The sequence below is a fragment of the Sesamum indicum genome, linkage group LG3, assembly GCF_000512975.1.
Source record: "Sesamum indicum cultivar Zhongzhi No. 13 linkage group LG3, S_indicum_v1.0, whole genome shotgun sequence".
Taxonomy (NCBI): Eukaryota; Viridiplantae; Streptophyta; class Magnoliopsida; order Lamiales; family Pedaliaceae; genus Sesamum; species Sesamum indicum.
In genome coordinates, this window is record NC_026147.1 from 4,612,542 (window position 1) to 4,632,571 (window position 20,030).

Consider the following 20,030-nt stretch of genomic DNA (forward strand, 5'->3'; position numbering starts at 1 on the left):
TTGAAGAGCACCGTTTTCGAAGTTATAAATCTTGATTAGGTGTAGTGTGAAACGACGAAAAAGTCAGAAGATTCCCTCGAAAATGGATCCAATTACCAGCTCTAATCTAAATTTGTCGTTACATTACGCGAATAGTTGACTAGCCTTTGAGCTTTTGAGATACAAAATAATGCTGTTGTGACATAGAACATTAATACGTATCATCTCAAGTTGTAACCAGTAAAGTCTACACTAAAGAAGGAAATGAAAAAATATAAATAAATAAATAAAAGTAATTTGTTTTGATGCAATATTAAGTGCGACAATTGCATAATTAATTTCAGAAAAAATAATTATAATGTTCAAATTCAAAATTTTATGTAATTGATTATATTATATATAGATTAGAACTACCTGAATAAATTGACTTTAAATATGTAAACTAAAAGAGAAGTAAATTGGCAGAAAAAAAAGTTGATAAGTTTTATATCAAAATACATAAGTAATTTACTATAACTTACACAATTAAAACATCTATTTTTCTTAAAACTTTTCATAAAAATCAAAATTAAAACTATATATCTCAATAATTGCATGAAAATATTTTAGTTAGTAATATAAAAACAAACAAAAGTAGATAGATATACAGAAAGATAATAGAATCAATAAAGTTCTAAAATGTTGCTATGAAATAATATATATTTATTCAGGACATTTCTTAAAGAAAATTTAATAAATTGCAAGTATTTGTAAATCACATAATAATTATTATATTAGTACTTAATAAATAAAAAGTAATTATTAATTATAATTTTCAAACCAATTCAAAGTTTGCAAAATATTAATCGCGCGCAACGCCTTGCTAGTATCTATAAAAGTATGAATGCGCTTAAAAGCTTCTTTCGTTTTTTGATTTGACTAAATTAACCCTCTAATATTATTTTGCTAAGGATAAAAATATAAAATAATATAATTATTAATTTCTATTAATTGCTTTTGTATTACATTTATTTATTCTTATTAATTACTTTTCACATTATTCATATTTATTCCTATTAATTATTTTTCATATTACATTTATTTACTCATATTAATTTCTTTTTAATATTATATTCATATTATATATACTTACAAGATAATACCCTTATGATATAACTTGAAATGACTAAAATAATTCGAGAAAAAATTAAAAAAATTTAATGCATTAAGAAATAGCATGGTATAAATAAAATTTAGTTACATCACTACATTGTCATGTTAAAGTAAGTTAAAAAACAACCAAAAATAAATTAAATAAATTATCATGTAAATCAAATATTTCAATTGAAAGATTAAACGGGGATAAATTAAATCACTTTTCCTATAAAGTACAACACTTTTTCCAATAAGATGGACTAAAAAGTAATTTGAATATTTGAGGTGTAACTATTATTTGTTATATATATAATTTGTTATTCGTGTATGATATAATATGTCAGCATATGATTTAATCTTTTCAAGAATGTACGACAACAATTATTCTTCGTAAAAATTATAGAAATATGTAAAAGCTACTTTCTAAATCATCACTGCTATACATAAACATTAGCTATATTATTATAAAAGGTGTGAATAGTTCAATATCTCAGAAATTTTGTATTAGTTTTATTTTTATAGTTACTAATAAGATTATAATACATATTATAAAAATAATTATTAATTAGATCATTTAATAAGTTGTTAAAATATAAGAATGATCAATTTTGTATCTATCAGTGTGCGAGACGTGTAGTAATATGTATCAAAATCTTAATAAATTAAGATGGGTGAAGGTATTCAAATTGGAAAATGATGAATCCCATGTAAAATGTCCGCTACCCACAAAGTTGCGGTACGTTAAGGTTAAAGAATCTGGTATGCTCAAGGAGAACCAAACACTTATAGTTCCCGGTACAATTTTCTTACTTTGGAATCTACATATTTTGGATCTAAATTATTTAGAAACAACGTCATTGTCTGAAATTTGGGAGATGCCAGAACTTAGGGATCTTAGGGTTTGTAATGACAGCTTTCCTGATCGAGTGGAGGGACAAGATTTCACTATTCTGGAAAGGCTAAGTACACTTACAATAGATGAGTTCTTTTGGAGCAAGGAGGTTGTTAAAAGAGTTTCAAATTTGAAGAAATTAAGTTTTTGTGGGTGGTTATCTGGTGATGATTCCCTGGCTCAACTCAATAAGCCTGAATCACTCTCTTTATGGTTAGGTAATTCTCGGTTGGAGGACATAGGCTTCCCAACTTCACTGAAGAAGTTGACTTTGTGGTTTGGCGAAATTCCTTGGGAAAAGATGACGATAATTGGTTCTTCATTGCCCAATCTTGAAGTACTTTATTTGCATAATGCATTTGAAGGGGCAGAGTGGAGTCCAAGTGAAGGAGAATTTCTTCAGCTAAAAGCATTGGTCATTCGCAGTGAGGAATTGGAGCATTGGGGAGCAGAGGATATCCAATTTCCAAATCTGCATGGGCTGTATCTAGAAGAAATGAGGAATTTGAAAGAGATCCCTTTAAGCATTGGAGATATATATACACTACAATCCATTGATTTGATAGGGTGCAGTGTCTCTGCTATGAATTCGGCAGTAGAAATATTGAAGGACCCAAAGGAGAAAGGAAATGAGAGTCTTCAAGTTTATGTAAATGGGAAACAAGTCCATGAAGAGCAAGTTTTCTAGACTCTAATGAAGAACAATTTTTTTTCCGACTCCAATGAAGAACAAAGTTAAAAGTTTCCTTATAGCCACTAGAAATCAAATATTCGTCGTCGTACCGTATTGTATGTGACATTTGAGTTGTGATTGAACTGCCCCATAATTGGAGTTTCATAATTTTTTTAAACTATATTCTATATTTATTTTTTCACTCCTTATATATGAATAGTTAATGTAATTAAGTCAAAAATAAATTATTATTTATTCGAATCTTAATAGATATTTATATCCAAATGTCTATTCAAATATTAATCCAAACGAAAAGTCTAATTAATTTAATCAAAAAAATATATTTGAAAATATGTTACCACAAAAAATATTATCATAATGAAAAGGGTAAATTTATTCCTACCAAAAGAATATTTCTGGTTTATTTATTTATCAGCTTTTATTAATATATAAATTCAATATAGTTAACTCATTAACTATTTATTATGTTTTTGTTACTCCCCCAATTTGTTAAGTTGTTAGTTTATACCTACAACAAAAAAAAATTCTGGTCTAGTCTATAATTAATATGCACTACAAAAAAAAAAATCAGATTTATAGCAATGGATTTCATGAAAAATTTATGGCAAAATATATTTGCTACGGACTTTTGCAACAAAACAATATCCGTTGCTATAAGTACCACTGCTATATATCAACGATCTTTTCGGCCGTTGCAAAATTTTGCGATGATGTTTTCTCCGTTGTTAAGAAGTTTGACTTTTCATCTTTGCAATGTTATTTGCAATGGAATATTCGTGGCAAAGTTGATGGTTATTTCATTGCAAAATTATTTTTTGTTTGCAGTAATAAAGTCATTTAATATTGCAACGCATATTTTCCCAACAACAGTCTGTTGCAAGTGCAAATTTTTTTTCTTTGCAACGATAATTGCAACGAAAGTCATTTTATTTTTTTCCATAATTTTGAAATTTAATATTTAATAATAAAATTATATTTGATTTAACTTTAATAATCTATAATTCAAATATAATAAATATTTAAGCAAAACTGCATATATTAAAATAATTCAACATGATTCACAAAATAAAAGTGTTAAATGCTAAAGTATACACAGCTAAAAAGGGAGATCATATTCATTTTCATTATCTTATTTTCCTAGCGCGTGGTCTTATTTTCCCGAAGCACAAGTGGACTTTCTCACTCCTCCAATAGCCTCCAACAATAGCTGTTGATTGTTAATCGATGTGCTCAATGATGACTTTAAGAGACTTTGAGAAACAATGCTGCGATCATCACTCAACTTTTGAAAATTTTCCTACACAATTTAATAAATAATATAATTTTAGCAAATAAATTGACAACAATTTAAACTATTTACTTGAAGGTTGAACAAAGCGGCCGGATAGATGATGATGTAACTCTATGACCTCTACCTCCCTCAGATCCTCCTCGTACCATAATCGACATGAATATAGTTAACTAAGTTAAATAAAAAAGTAAAATTATTTAATATTCAAATATATATGTTATTTTGTGTTAAAAAAATTCAAAAAGTAATATTAATTGTAGAGTTTATATTGTGTTTGAAATTTATTTTTTTCCAATTAAATTTAATATTATTAATATTAATCAACAAAAATAATAGGGATTATTAATAGGAGTTATGATAAAAATTAATATCAATCGTAACAAAATACATTTTGTTTAAATAGTATTCATCATCCTCATCGTCATTTTCCAGAATAATATACAACCAGCTTTAAATGTGCCAATTTTCTCAATAGGTAAATTCAACTCTTTTATCAACTTTTTCGTACTATAATAATGATTGGGTAACATGTGATCCCGTGGCAGCATCTCGTTTATTACTTATAAATACTAATCATGACAACTCTGTGGTAAATTATATTCACATTTGATGTTCACTAACCTTGCCACTGCAAACAACTAAGAGTGAGTTTCGCTCTCACTGTATAATAGGTGATCTGAAGCATGAGGACATCAAAAAACTTTTTTAGATAATACTTCTAAATTATCAGTATCATTAGAACTCGAACCAGCCTTGTTGCTTGTGATTCATTGAATACATCTCCCTTTGGACGAAATTTAGGATCAGCTGCATCAAATACCATTCTTTGATCCTAATTTATCTGCTCATAATTATTCTAACTTGTTGTTTGATCTTCAAAGTTGTTAGTCGACATTGGATGTTCATAATCCATGTGTAGAGGCTCACCATGAGATGCCCAGTTGTAGTAACTTTTCACAAATCCTTTTCTACAGAGATCATATACCATCTCCTCTGTGAATTTGAACTTACCACTTCTATAGTTACTAATGGACATCGAATTTTCTCCCAATCTACAAAATCATGTTTTTTTTTTCCCAATTTATAAACTCAGACACCCCATCGAAAAATTCTTTTCTAATACCAATATTATCAGATAGATTCTTCTCATATATCCACTTTCTCAATTTTCTCAACATCTTATTTAAATCCAACAAATATTTATATACATTCATTAACACACAGATGTAAACAAACTAAAAATTTCAAGATTTAAATTATTATATATAAATAAACTAGTAAAATTTTTGGTATTAACCTTAATGAAAGTCAGCTAAATGTTCAGACGTGTGACTAGTTGCACTGACATGACATCCAACAAATTTATACAAAAAATAGATCAAAATACTGGTTGAGTGGAAGGAGGGAAGAGGGGGAATTGATTATAGACGCTTATAAAAATGAGTATTAAGTAGAATAGAGGTTTTTTATTTTATTTTTGCAACGAATTCTGCCACGGACTTTGCAATGGATTTGGCCACAAAGACAAAATTTTGTTGCAAATTCCATGACTACAGCATTTATGTACGGATTGCTACGGACAACATTCGTTGTTAAATCCATTGCTAATACAATCGTATAGTAATTAATGACTTCAGTTGTAACATACGAATCTCTACAATTTCATAGGTCGTTGCAAAAGTTATTTTAAAATCAGCAAATTTGCAACAACCATTTATACGTCGCTAAGTCTGTTGTAAAATAAACAATGGACATTAAGTATAAAAACCGTTACAATGCCATCAATAATTGTTACAAATAATGTTTGTTGCAAAGGTCGCGTCAATATTGCAATGAAATTTGCCACGTGGCAAAAGGGTATGTGGTAAGTTATGGCAAAGTTCGTGGCAACAAAATCATTACTTTGCAACGACTTGACTCCATTGCAATAGTCGTTGTGAATTATTTGCTACGTATACAATAAACAACACCATTGCAATGTTGCAATTGACTGCAATCCTTTGAAAAATTTCATTGCGAATTTGCAACGGAAAGTGCTAATGGCAATATTTTGCCACGAAATTGCAATGACTTATGACAATTGTGAGTTGGCCATAATTTGCAAAGTATAATTATAACAACTTATCCGTTGCAAAGTTTATTATTATTTTGCGATGGATTTTGTCATGGAAATTCAAAAAAAATTGCAACTCTATTGCAAAATCATGACAAAAATCATTTTAAATTTGCAACGGACATATCCGTTGTAAGAATTCCATCGCTATAAGACTATTTTTGTTTGTAGTGATGTTAATATACAATTTTACACTCTTACTTTTAATTTTTATCATTTTAATATTTATTTTTATCTTATAGTGTCTTTTCTTATTTTTGTAATTTAATTATATGTCATTATATTTCTTACTTTGTTGTTTCTAATGAATATCTTTATGCTTCTTAGTGTTTTTAAAATTGATGTGGTTAGAAGGATTAAAATTATTCTAAACACAAACTTAAAGGGCAAGAGTTGACGTCCAAGAACCACAACCTATAGTTTCTGTGTCTTGGATTTGATGAACCGTTGCTTCCGGTTGTGGATGGTCTTACTAAAGATGAATCTAATCTCCAGATCCTCCCAATCTTCGGGATGAGAGGCATTGGTAAGAAATCTCTAGCTCAAAATGTATTTGACCATCCATATATTGTTAATAGCTTTGGTATACGCATTTGATTTACAATATCTCAACAATATAGCATTCGAGAAACTTTTCGAAAATACTTTTTAAACGATGAGGGGTTTCTAAAAACAATAGGAGGTAATAGCTTGAAAGAAGCTGCAAAGGAATATTAGAAGGATTTTACTTACAGAAATATGATTTTGATTCTTAAGTTGTTGCTTCTTGTGTGGTCGCTGGCTGAACAGACAGAATAAAGTACATCTCCAAGAAGTTGTTGTTGGCTTTCAATCAACCACAGTTGTGGGTCCATCCACTACACAAAAAAAAGGTGAAATTTGGCACGAATTCCACGATCCTTCCAAAGCCCATGCCATATTGGAACGGACATTGGAACTCAAGAGAAACGAAAAGTTCGATGATGCCATGGTCGATATTTTTTATGTCTTATCTTTTTGGAACGGAAAAACCATTCCGAATGATGTTTCAAAATAATAGTTCGAATGTTTGTTTCTAAGACCATTCTAAATTTGTAATGGTAAATAATTGAAACTTTTTTTGGAACACATTAATATTAGGGACGGTCTTAAGTTTGACTATTCCTATATGTGAAACAATTGATGTAAAAAAAATGAGAGTTAGTAAATGTATTCCAAAATGAGATGCAATTTAGAACGATTTTTGTGCTCATATGGTCAAATATTACAAAAGTCGTTCCTGCGTTTGATTTCTAATTGAAAACTGTTGTGTTACCAAGACCGTTGCACAATGTATTCCAATTTGGAAAGATTTTTGTGTATTATTAATACTATATTACTAAGACCGTTCCAAACAGGAATGGTCATAAATTAAACTGTTCCTGTTACTTAACCGTTCCTTCATAAACGGGACTAATATTAAATTTTCACTAAGAACGGACATATAAATAAAAATCATTCCTGAAAATATTACAATATTCCACAGAAAAGACAAGGCAAATTTAGAAGTTAGGGACTGTCAAAATAATTGACCGTTCCTAAATTTGCTCCAAACAAATTAATTTTCGCACCTAAATAAAGAGTGGAGGGAAAATCACATCTAAAAATGATTTTTAAATATTTGACCGTTTCTAGATAAATAAAAATTAAATTATTCCTAAATGCATAAATTATCCATTCGTAGTTATAATTTAAATGATACCGTTCCTAAATGAATACCCCAAATCGTTCCTAAATATAAAAAAAATTCGTTGCTCAGTTCCCGAATACGATATTTTAATATCCGAGGACCTGATTAATTTCAAACTTAAACGCATAACAATAGTATGCATATGTAAACATATCTAGCGATTTGATGTAAAATCACATAGTCTCATGGATAGTTGTATCGTTTTGAACCTCGTTGATTGTGAATCAGATACAATATCTCACCATCCATATAAGAAAATGCTCAAAACTTCATTGAATGTAGTATTCTGTCAATTTTAATCATATCCAATGGACTGATTAAAATTTTAACGATCTGATTAGGTGATCCAGTATAACAGTATAAGATGCTACTTACATCTATGTAAGACTAACAATCTTATATATATAAATATACTTGATGTTATGAACATGTATCAATTTAAATCAAAAAATTATATGTTTGCAATAATCTTAATTAATTTATGGTCTACTTCTCTCTGATCATTAATATGTGTGGAATTTGGCATTTTCTTTATTTTCTATTTTTTATTTAAAAGGAAAAAGAATTTTGGCACAATATTAGGCACAAGTTTTTTAAATATAGGAACAGTCATCTAAATATCCACTAAAGCAACGTCATTTTCGGATTAAACGACTTTGTTTTCCGTAGTTAGGAATGAATTTAGAAACACTATAACCAATCGTTCCTAAATAAATCAAGATTCTGACCAATGCCCATCAACTAAAACGACGTCGTTTTTTTATTAGGAATGGGCTCTAGGACGATCTTTTAAAAATTTGACCATTCCAAAGCCCGTTCCAAATTTAAGTAGACAAACAATACTTAACAGATTTTTTTCTTTCCTTCTCTCTCTCTCTCTCTCTGTTTTGAAAATATTTTTTCCTATTTTTGAAAATATTTCAGAAAGTATTTTCTGTTTTTTGCTTTTTATTTCTTGAAAATATTTTTGAAAAATATTTTCTATTTTATTCCAAAAAATATTTTGTGTAATATTTTCTATTTTTTTTCAAAAATAAAATTCTAAAATATTTTCTCAAATTAAAATATTTTTAGAAATTAAATTTCTAACATTAAAATAAATTTTTCTAAAATTCGAATATATTTTTTATAATTAAAATATATTTTTCATAAAATTAAAAATATTTTCTTCAATTAGAAAATTTTCTGAAATTAAAATACATTTTTTCTTGAAATTCAAATATTTTCCATAAATTTTTACTGAAAATATTTTCAAAAATTGAAATTTGCATATTATTGCGTAATTTAGGGTATATTGTGCAATTTTTGTGTAATTAGGGTATAATTGTGTATTTTAGGAGATAATTGAAATATTGGTATGTAATAACTATATAATTGTGTAATTTATTCATAATTTGTAATTTTTATAATTGTTGTGCCACTGTGTAATTTCTGAAATTAAAAACAATTTTGAAATTATAATATATTTCTCCTAAAATTAAAAAATATTTTTATGAAATTAAAAAAGTTTTTGAAATTAAATCATATATTCCTAAAATTAAAAATATTTTTCAAAAATAGTTTTCAGAAATTAAAATAAGTATTTTTCTGAAATTAAATTATGTTTCCTAAAATTAAATTATTTTTTTGAAAATATTATAAAAAAAATATCGTTCATTTTCCGAAAACTCTGCATAATTTTTTTCCTGAAATTAAAATATTTTGATGAAAAATTTTTGAAAAATTTAAATTTGCATATTATTGTGTAATTGAGGGCATATTGTGTAATTTAGGCAATTATTGAAAAGATTTTTCTGTAATTATTGTATAATTGTGTAATTTCTGTAATTATTGTGTAATTTAAATCATAATATGTAATTTTTATAGTTATTGTGTAATTTATGAAAATATTGTATAATTTTGATAATTATTGTATAATTGTGTAATTTCTGTAATTTATTGTGAAATTTGTGTAATTGTCACAGCCGACTGCCTCCGACAGACTCCCTCAGGGCGAAATGACGACAAAATAGAAGACACTGATTAATATGGGTTTATATTAGGTTTTGATTTTTTGTAATTTTATAATCAAAATAATAATTTATATTAAAATAAATTTTTTTCTAATTATTCATGTTTAGTCATAGCATTTATTACATTTCATTATTTCATATTTATTCAATTAATTAAATTCATAAATATAATTAATTATAATTTTATTAATTAAATCAATTATTTATTATAATTTTTTAAAAATACATAAATTGAATTATTTATTGAAATTTATTAAATATATAAATTAAATAATTTATAAAAATTTAATTATAGAATTAAAAATTTGAAACGGTTTTAGTAATTGTAAAAAAAATATTACAAACCTAAACAAAAAATTATTTCTAATACCAATGCTAAAACAGTTCTAAACATGTGTTCTTAAATTAGATTGACTATTCTAAAACAGTTACAAAAGACTGCTCCAAGCAAAAAATTGACTGTTTTTAATACTATTTCAAAATTTGACAACCAAACAATTCCAATAACCTTTCCTAAATATATCACTAATAAAAATAAATACAGTTCCAAAAAGGCTTTAGTGTTACAAAGACCGTTTCAAAAAAATCCGAATGAAATTATAAAGCCGTTTCAAATTTTATCCAATCCGTTCCAATTGGAAAAAAAAGAAATTTTTATATTAAAATAGAATATTAGGAACGGTCACTATCAATATGTTACAATGTTCATTCCATATTAGAACAGTTGTTCACCAACCATTTCTAAATATTAGTAACGCCGTCTTGAGCAATGGTTCATAAATTGTTTCAAAATTCAATCTAAAATGATTTCTTCAATTCGAACAGTTCCTAAACGCTCCTTAAATTCTGCATTATTTTGTAGTGATCAGTGTGCGAGGCATGTAGTAACATGTATCAAAATATTACAAATTAAGATGGGTGAAGATATTCAAACCGGAACATGATGAATCCCATGTAACATCTCCACTACACACAAAATTGCGACAGCTTAAGGTTAACGGATATGAGCAGACCAAGGAGAACAAAAAAACTTATAGTTTCTGGTACAATTTTCTTACTTTGAAATCTATAGAGTTTGTACCTTAGTAATTTGGAAGATACATTTTCGTTGCCTGAAATTTGGGAGATGCCAAAACTTAGGCATCTTAGTGTTTGTAATTGTAGGTTGCTTGGTATACTGGAGGGGGCAAGATTCCACTATATTAGAAAACCTAAGTACCCTTGTGATAGATGAGTTTTGTTGTAGCAAGGAGGTTGATAAAAGAATTCCAAATTTGAAGAAACTATATGCTTATGGGATGTTCTCAGCTGATTATTCTCTTGCTCAGCTCAATAAACTTGAATCACTCTCTTTAAACAAGCGATTATTCTCGCTGGGAGGACATGGGCTTCCCAACTTTACTGAAGAAGTAGAGTTTGTCCGGTTGCAAAATTTCTTGGGAAAAGATGACATAATTGGTCTTCATTCCCCATTCTTGACGTGCTTAAATTGTATAATCCATTCCTAGGATGGGAGTGGAGTCCAATTGAAGGGGAATTTCTTCGACTAAAAGTGTTGGCCATTTGTGGGGAGCAGATGAGATCCATTTTCCAAATTTGCGTGGGCACCATCTACATTTTACATGAGGAATTTGAAAGACATTCCTTTAAGCATTGGAGATATAAACACACTACATTCTATTCATTTATACGAGTGCCGGTGAGTCTATTATCAATTCGGTAACGGAAATAGTGAAGGACCAGAAGGAGAAAGGAAATGAAAGTCTTCAAGTTTATGCACAAGGAAAACATGTTTTGTTAGACTCCGATGAACAACAAGTTAAAAATAACTTTATCTTCATATAATTAAGGGTTAAATACACTTTGCGCCCTGAACTATGTATTTGTCTTATTTACACCCTTAAAATATAAAAGATAACAAACACACCCCTGATAAAATAATTTGACATTGATAAGAGAAAAATGTCCTTCTCACTTACCCCTATACTTTTTTATTCTACTTCCTAAAATATGTTTTATTAAAATATATCCCCTGAACTATTTTTAGTGATTTAAAATTTTATTTTATTTTAAAAATAATATTTATAATTTATAATTTTTTATAAATTATGAATTGAGTAGTGTTTATTTCAAAATAAAAAAATTTAATAATTTAAATTATATTTAGAAGAATGGTTGTAATAGAAATATTTTAGTGTATATATATATCATGACGGATCAATTTGTTACGTTTTATAGTTCAGAATTGTAAATACACTTTATGCATAATTCACGAGTATAAAATATATTTAACCCTATAATTAAATCAAAATACATTTAAGGGTACATATGGTTTGTTTTAATTTTCTACTAATTGAATCTATTATAAAAATATTGCATTTTTAATTCTTTAAAGAATACTCCAATCGATCTCTTTTGTGACTCGATCCAACATCATGTCAATTTTCTTGAGAAATTTTGTAAAAGAATTATTTTTCTATATTTTCAAATTTTGAAAATTCCATATTATCATTGTAACTTGAACTTTCTTCCGATTTCGTACTTTAAAAAGTCTCCTCCGTTAGGAATTAAAATATCAATATGTAATATAAATAAATATTTTTTCAATAAATCTAGACTCTGATATCATTTTGTGTGAGCATGATGTGATTTATGCATATAAGATAACAAATAGATTAAATGAACCTTTAAAAGTCTCAAAGGGGTAAAATGTCATAAACACCACTAAAATCCAGAAAGTTGAGGTACTGAAATCGAACTTTTTAAAGTTAGGCGAATGGAAGGAGCAGAAAGAAAGAGGGGGAGGAAAAGAAAACTGGGTTATTGGGGAAGAAGAAAGGGGTAAAATAGTCATTTTTGTCCCCTTCTCAAATTGGGCACAATATTAAAGAGGAAACAATTTAAAATTTGAATTACGTATAGTTTCTTAAAACTAAAGATAATGAATGGTCATAATTTGCCTCCACAAACGTATATGATATTCGATTCCTTTAAACTACGAAATTTTAGTCCCGTACCAACGGCACCTTGCATTTTTTAGTCCTTTATTTTTAAAAACACACGTTTGATCGTGTAAGTTTTATAATTTTGATACATTACGCGCTGCATAAATTTGTATAAAATACATTTAGTTCTTTATTTTATTAAATTCAACATTTTTGGTCCAGGATGATCGAAATTTGTTGATGGAGTTGAACATTTTTGGTGAATGTGGGGAGTCGAGCTCTCTTGGAACAACCTTAGCATTGCCTATGTTAGAATCTCCTCTATACACCTGAAGCTTACTACGTACGAGCGTTTATAGAGTTTCAAGAACACAGGAATGTTGCCTACTAGTCTAGTCTGGGCAAGTCCAATTATATAACAAGTAATTGAATTAACGATACAACTTGTACAGCTACAAGTTAAAGCTTGCACCTAACTATGTCAATCCTCAAGTATATATTTTATATATCGGGTAAATCATAATAGGTTCTTTTGAGATTTGCTATAATTACAAATACACTTTGTGACAGTCCATTATAGGAAGTATTTGTTAGACCATTCATTCCAAGGAGGTATTTATAATTTTTCAAATAACAAGTGAACATTTATAATTAGGGTAAATTGCAACTGCCTCCCATGAAGTTTGGCATAATTACAAATGCCTTCTTGTTATTTCGAAAATTACAAATACCTCCCTCAAATGAAAAATAATTATGTAGCCGCTAGACAGTGAAGTGGACATTACTATTTTATTCTTATTTAAAAAAATAAAAAAAAATATTTAAAAATTTTAAGGATGGATAAAATAAATAATTTAGAGGGAATATTAATTCATAAAAAGATTAGAAAACCATAAACTATATATATAATATTACAATTTATAATTCAAAAGAGCATTTTGGTCAGTTCACTACAAAAATTGAATGGAAACCTAACGAAATGGGCTCGTTGTTAGACGAACGTTACAGTGTATTTGTAATTTTTTTAAACAATGAGAAGGTATTTATAATTATGCCAAACAACAGAGAAAATAATTATAATTTATTCTTTATAATTATGATAAATTTTAGGAGGGCCTATTGTAATTTAGCGTATTACAAGCAAAAATAGTAGACAGAGTGGCAACAATATATAGCACAGGGAACAAGATCTTCTATCAAGCTCAACTTTCCAGAAAACTGGCTTCTGATTCCCTGAATTCTTAGCCCTCTGGTTCATCATGCTGAAGCGGAGGCTTCACTGTAGGCCCTCCAGTCTTCAATATTAGCTGCCTTTTCAGGATCCAAGTTCGGAATCTCTAGTTGCTGAAGAATTTCAAGAATTTCTACGCTTTCACCTAGAAGAAGAGCTGCTTGTCTGATACTTTCCTCCCTCTCTTTAATGGCATTTCTGTGGCATTTCAAGGTTATTACCCGTGCCAAATTGGTGAGACAAGCTGCGATTATGTCTGCGATCATGATGGATAGTAGCTTAAACAGCTTTTCATCTGTTAGTTGATCGTCGTCTTTGTGGGCTAGCAGGATTGTTTGTGTTATCCGATACATTGAGTTAGCAGCTATAATTTTAACAGGCCAATTGAGAGGGTTTTGCATCACAACATCGTCCCTGCCATTTACGAAATCTCTGACAGTCTTTTCAGCGGTACTGGAAAGACTTTGGAGCATCTCTTTGTGGGTTCTGCCTTGGGGACATGCCTTATACAGCTCCACTCCCACCCAAACCACATCTGCTGTGTTTCTGAGGCTCTCCAGTTCTCCATTTGAGTAGAGGGTTTTCTCTATAAGCTTTACAAAGAACAGGCCTTCACTTACGGCACGCACCAGCAGTTGTTTAGCCTTATGATTCTTGATGTTGGGTAGTGAAATTGCGATGCTTGTCAAGGTCACCACCGGCAGAGACCAGCAATTTGGAAGATCTCGTGTATGCAAGCTTTCAATTTCACCCCTGTCAAATTCTCTCACTCCATTGAAATTTACCGATCTCTGTAGAAGTTTGATTAGGTTCTTCGGTATTTTCTTTTTACCTTTCTGAATCAGCTTGTCCATCTCGTTGCAAATGTTTGTCAACATCTTCTCAGGCAGTCCAGGTTCGCTTTCAAGTAGCAAAACATACTGCCTAAAATCCAGCTCTGTCCCAGCCCGTGATTCCGAGGAATCACATGCCTTCAAATTCTTGATGCATTGAAAGCAAAACAGAATTCCATATACACAAGGAGCCGAAATGAGTAGAACTAGCTTGCTGGCAAGCACGATCACAATTTGGACAGCAATGCAGAAATTCAGAAGCAACCTTTTCGCGTCATGCACAAGTTTTCTGCATTTGTAGTGTCGAATTTGTAAACTCAACGGGCTGTCTCTCCAGTCTACTAGCGTTTGAGTCCAATAAGTCTCGACCTTAAATCCCTCCTTGAAGCTTCTAAGGCTTAGTTTCGAGCTCTTGAATTGAACAGCAATGAACCATCTGAGTAAAGGAGCAATACTACCCAACACCACTCCAATCGACTGAATAACAAGGATCCAATTTATAGACCACTTATAATGAGAGGAAACATTAACAAAACAATGAGATCTGTACAGTAGAGTCACTCTAATATGAGCTTCTAACAGAGTTAGAGCCATCAACAGGCACATCCAGCCTGACATTACGCAGGTCACCGACCGTCCGACCACAAATTGGGGGCTCCCAGTTTCTGCCATCACCCAATATCTTCTCACCACTACTCTGAGTTCATTAATAGTAAATTTCCCCCAGTCCACTTTCTCATTTGAGACTCTTTTGTGCATTTCTTGATACCCCGACTCTATGTATTTTTTGGCAGTGGGATCCATCAAAGCCGAAGAACATAATGTCACAAGCAAGAGAAGCATGAAAACAGAAGATCCAATATCTTCAGCCAAGGTACCTATTACATCAAGAAAACCGCGCATCTGGGCATTATGAATGCAGACATTTCCGGCAACTGTGACAACAAGAATGCCTAAAGCAGCTAAATTTAGTACAATATCATAATCTTCCATGGATCCCAAAGATGTTACGAAATTACCCATAGCAGTTGACATAAAAACCAGGCTGCTAACCCGCGCAAGTTTATCGTTATTCCCCTGCGTGCTACTAGTAAAATCAACTGGCAGCTTCATCGAGACAGTTAACACAGTCAACGAAAAAGCATTGAGAGAGAAATACTTAGATGGCAACCAAAACTTTTTGCTCCGGAAGCCATTGAAAGCATCAACAATCATTGCAACTCAGCATAAAGCAGATGCTGCTGCAATGTACATGCCGATCCATGGCATGGGTGAATCCAGATGCTCTTGTACAATCCTGTCATGATCACCGTACTTGCAGATATCGCAGCAGATATCGGGGTTGCAGTTGTATAGATCCACCAGCTTTTTCACAGCAATTCAATCTTTCTCCGGGAGAAGAAATTCGTATTGGTTTGATCTTTTCTTTAAATTTTATCGACTTTCCTGTCGAAGAATTTTGAGTCATAATTAGCCTCCTCGAGTAGACCCTTTATGTACGTCCCCTTATTGATTGGTCCTGATTTTCACGAGCATATAAAAATAAAGAATTAAATATAATTTAGTCCCTCATATTAGTAAAAAAGTGCAAAAAAAAATCTGTAAAGTAATAAAGTGCAATTTACTTCCTATGGTGTGAGGGGATAAAAAAAATGTGAAAAGACACAATCATAGTATGAGGGAACGAAAACGAAAGAAACTGAGAAAGAAATGTCGAGTGAGGTGGAAGAAAAACAAATTATGACTAAGGGTTTATTAAGAATATGAAAGATCGGGAGAAAAAAAGAATCTAACTTTACCGAGAAACATGATGATCCGGGTCGAATAATGCGATCTCGTGAATCGATCTCCACTCGGAATGCCAATTCGTCCAAAACCAGATTTTGGGTTCCTTGAGAATAAAAACATGAACTGTGAGCTCGTCGGGCACGTCCCCGACAATGACCCTCCGACGCTCAAGTTAGGTAGGTCGAATGAAATAGGTTCGATCTAGGAGTTCGGTCTCAATTAATGCGTATCAGTTACCTCATTTACGGCGTGTCGGGGTCTATTTATAGTACACAGTTGTACGGCAAGTACTGGGCCACGTGGCCTTATCTTGTCGGTGCGCGTTTTGATCGAGCGGTGGTCATTGTCCGGGTCTTCGGTCGGTGTACGCGATCCGGGTCGGGTCAAATGCGACCCGCCTGCTACAATATACGCGGATCCTGATCGCGAAATGACTGTAATGCCCTTAATGAGGGGTGTTTCGGTCCTTTTGTAGGTGTGATATTTGAATACTCATCATTACTCCCTCACTTTCTCAAAGTGCGTGCTCGCGCCTTTGAGGAAGTCGAACTGTTGCTGCGGACACGTGTCTCCGTCTTATCGGTTTGTTCTATGGCTCGTATCCCGAGGGTGTTTCGCCTATAAATACTTCCAGCATTCAAAACGTTTCACCTGCCCCACATACTGACTTTCTGCGACCGTCTTTACAGCCTGAAGTTCGAATTCGATCTGCAGCTTCCAGAGCCATCCTGTTCTAAGGTACGATGTCTTCCAGCTCTAACTCGAACTCTAAGTCGCATCCTGGTTCTGGATCCGCTGCCATTCCTCCTGAGTCTGGTTCTGAGTCCGTGTCTAGGTCCGAGTCTGGGTCTGCATCTAAGTCTGTGTCTGGGTCTGCTCATGGGTCTTTCTCTACTTCTCCGAAAAGGAACAAGCAGTTTCCTATTTCCAAGCTTCATGATAAGCAAGCTGGTCCATCGGTTCTTGCTAGATTCCAGGATAGGCTCGCTAAAAACCCTTGGGAAGCCCTGGTTAGTAAGGTAACGACCTCGGTTCTTAGGATCAGAGAGAAGTACCATATTCCGTCTGATTATGACATCATCATCCCTGCCACCTTCGATCGTATGCACCGTCCCCCTGAGGGTTTTAGTGCTTTTTCTATCAAACACCTTGACGCCGGACTCCGGTTTCCCTTGGCTCCTCCTGTGGCCTCGATTTTGAATAAGCTGGGGTTATGTCCCATGCAACTCTGTCCTAATTCTATCACCCATATTATCCTTTTTGTGGTAATAATGCAATTCTTAGGTCTCGAACCCAATTTTGATAACTTTTGGAGTCTGTATTCTTTCACCACCTCCAAGCGGTCTGGGAGTAGAGGTTTTTTCTACCTTTCGGCCAAGCCCGAGTGTGGGTATCTGAGCGCCCTGAAGTCGAATGTAGGGGTCTGGTTAGATCGCTATATTTTTATTCGACCTCCTAGAGGTGTCTGGCCCTTTAAGAACGAGTGGACCAAGTATAAACCTCTTCCAAAAACTAGTGGAGGGGGGTTAGAAGGTGACCAAATAAGGAGTCTAACGTCCTATAAGTATGACCCCAAGAAGCTTCTATCTGAGAAAGTTTTACAACTTTCTGGGCTTTCTCCTGCGTCCCTCCACATTGAGGAGTCCTTAGGTGATTTTCTCTTCTCTCGCTGTTCTGATCGTCCTGTTTTATCACGCTTACGTGTCTGTTCGTCTTGCAGATAGCATCATCATGAGTTCTCGCAATGCCCTACGGATGCAAGCGGTTGCGAACAAAGTAGACAAGGCTAAGGCTAAGGGGAAACAGGTCGCTTCTACCTCTGCTAAGGATCAAACTGCTAAAGGTCCTCTTCCCCCTAAGGATCTTCCTCCCGCACCCATTCCGTCACAAGTCCGTGTGTCGCCCGTTCCTACTGACCGCCAGCCCATCCTTGTCGACAGCGAAGGGACCCCCTCTCTGCCTCTTCTCGGATATAACTCCAGCGACCTGGAGTTGAACTTGGATACTATCAGCGGCGATCTAGGGGTGGAGTCTGAGAAACCGGAGAGGGCTGGTTGGGAGAAATCGAAAAAAAGGAAACGGTCTTCGTTGAAACACGGGCATGAGGAAGATTCGAAGGGGAAGGAGTCGGTGGGTCCTTCTGATCCCCCTAAATCTCCGTCCCCACGGCCTAAGAGTCTGAGCAGGATGGCTCGGGAAGCCGCGGACAAGTCCAGCCAAGAAGACGAGCGGGACCGATTTCTGAAGTTGGAGCAGCTTGCTTTGCATTGGGAGGAAGCCCGGGGGTTTGCAGCGGGCTCCCAGTCGCACCCCGACGCCTCCTGGACGAAGCCTTCGAGGTGGGACGGCTCCACGAGCACGGTGCTTTTTGCTGAGGCCGAGGGGGAGCCTTTTGACGTGTATAACTCACTGACTTCACTTCGCGATCAGGGCTCCCTAGTAACGACCAATCATGTTCGGGTCGAGCAATTCGGTGCCCACGCTATGCTACAGGTAAATTTCTATCACAGGCTGCCCTTATCTACCCGAACTCATATATCAATGGTCTTGCAGGGTCTAACATTTCTCCGGAGCTTGTCATTGAAATGCACATCTTACCGCAAGAACTACATCAAGTCTGATAAGAAGGTGCAAGAGCTTCGGCCCGAGTGGTGGATCTGGACAACTAGGCGCTGAAGCATGCGGATGAACTGTTGTCCTATGCTGAGCAGATTAAACGTTTGTCGGGCGAGCTCGATGTCGCTAGGAAGGAGAGGGAGATCGCCATATCCGAAAGGGAAGTTGCCTTGGCCGAAGGCAGGAAAGAGGGGTTCGATGCTGGTCGCGAGGCCGGACTGGCAGAGGGTCATACAAGGGGTTTTGAAGAAGGCCAGTCCGGTCGCATCCCTCTGGAGGAGCACCAGAAACTCCTGGCTGATTCTCGAATGGCCGTTGTCCGTGATTTCTTGAAGACGGACACTTTTACGACTACCTTGGAGCTCAAATCTACTGACTCGTTTGCCAGAGGTTATAAGACCTGCGAGTACCAAATCGAGAAACTCGAAGGGTTCCAAGAGTCTTTTGATCGCAGCCGATTGGATATCACTCTTGATGGCGATCTCCAACCCTATCCCCCGGACCCCGAACTGAAGGATAACGAGTTCATGGTCCTTCGTGCGGAGATGGAAGCCGAAGCCGAGGCGGAGGGCAAAGATGACGACGAAGCTACTTAAACTCCTTTTTGATAGGATTTTTTGGTCTTTTTTGTATGACCTCCTCTTTTTGTATGACCCCTTCTTCCCCTCGATACATACCGGGACATTAACTTGTGCATTTTCTGGGGGGATCGATCCGTGGGGCATATCGAAACTGTAAATGTTCCATTCGTTAATGAGATTACTCTTTTGATCTGATGTTCTTCATAATTGGTT

The 20,030-nt window shown here is 33.4% G+C and overlaps 1 protein-coding gene across 1 annotated transcript; it reads right to left on the reverse strand.

Annotated features, from left to right (window-relative positions):
• On the reverse strand, window positions 14,026–16,047 carry LOC105157439. The gene has a single exon (XM_011073848.1). It carries the CDS (start codon window positions 16,045–16,047, stop codon window positions 14,026–14,028), a length of 2,022 nt encoding a protein of 673 aa, XP_011072150.1.

Coding starts and splice junctions, on each gene's coding strand:
- LOC105157439 (XM_011073848.1), bottom strand. CDS start 16,047: ATGATTGTTGATGCTTTCAATGGCTTCCGGAGCAAAAAGTTTTGGTTG.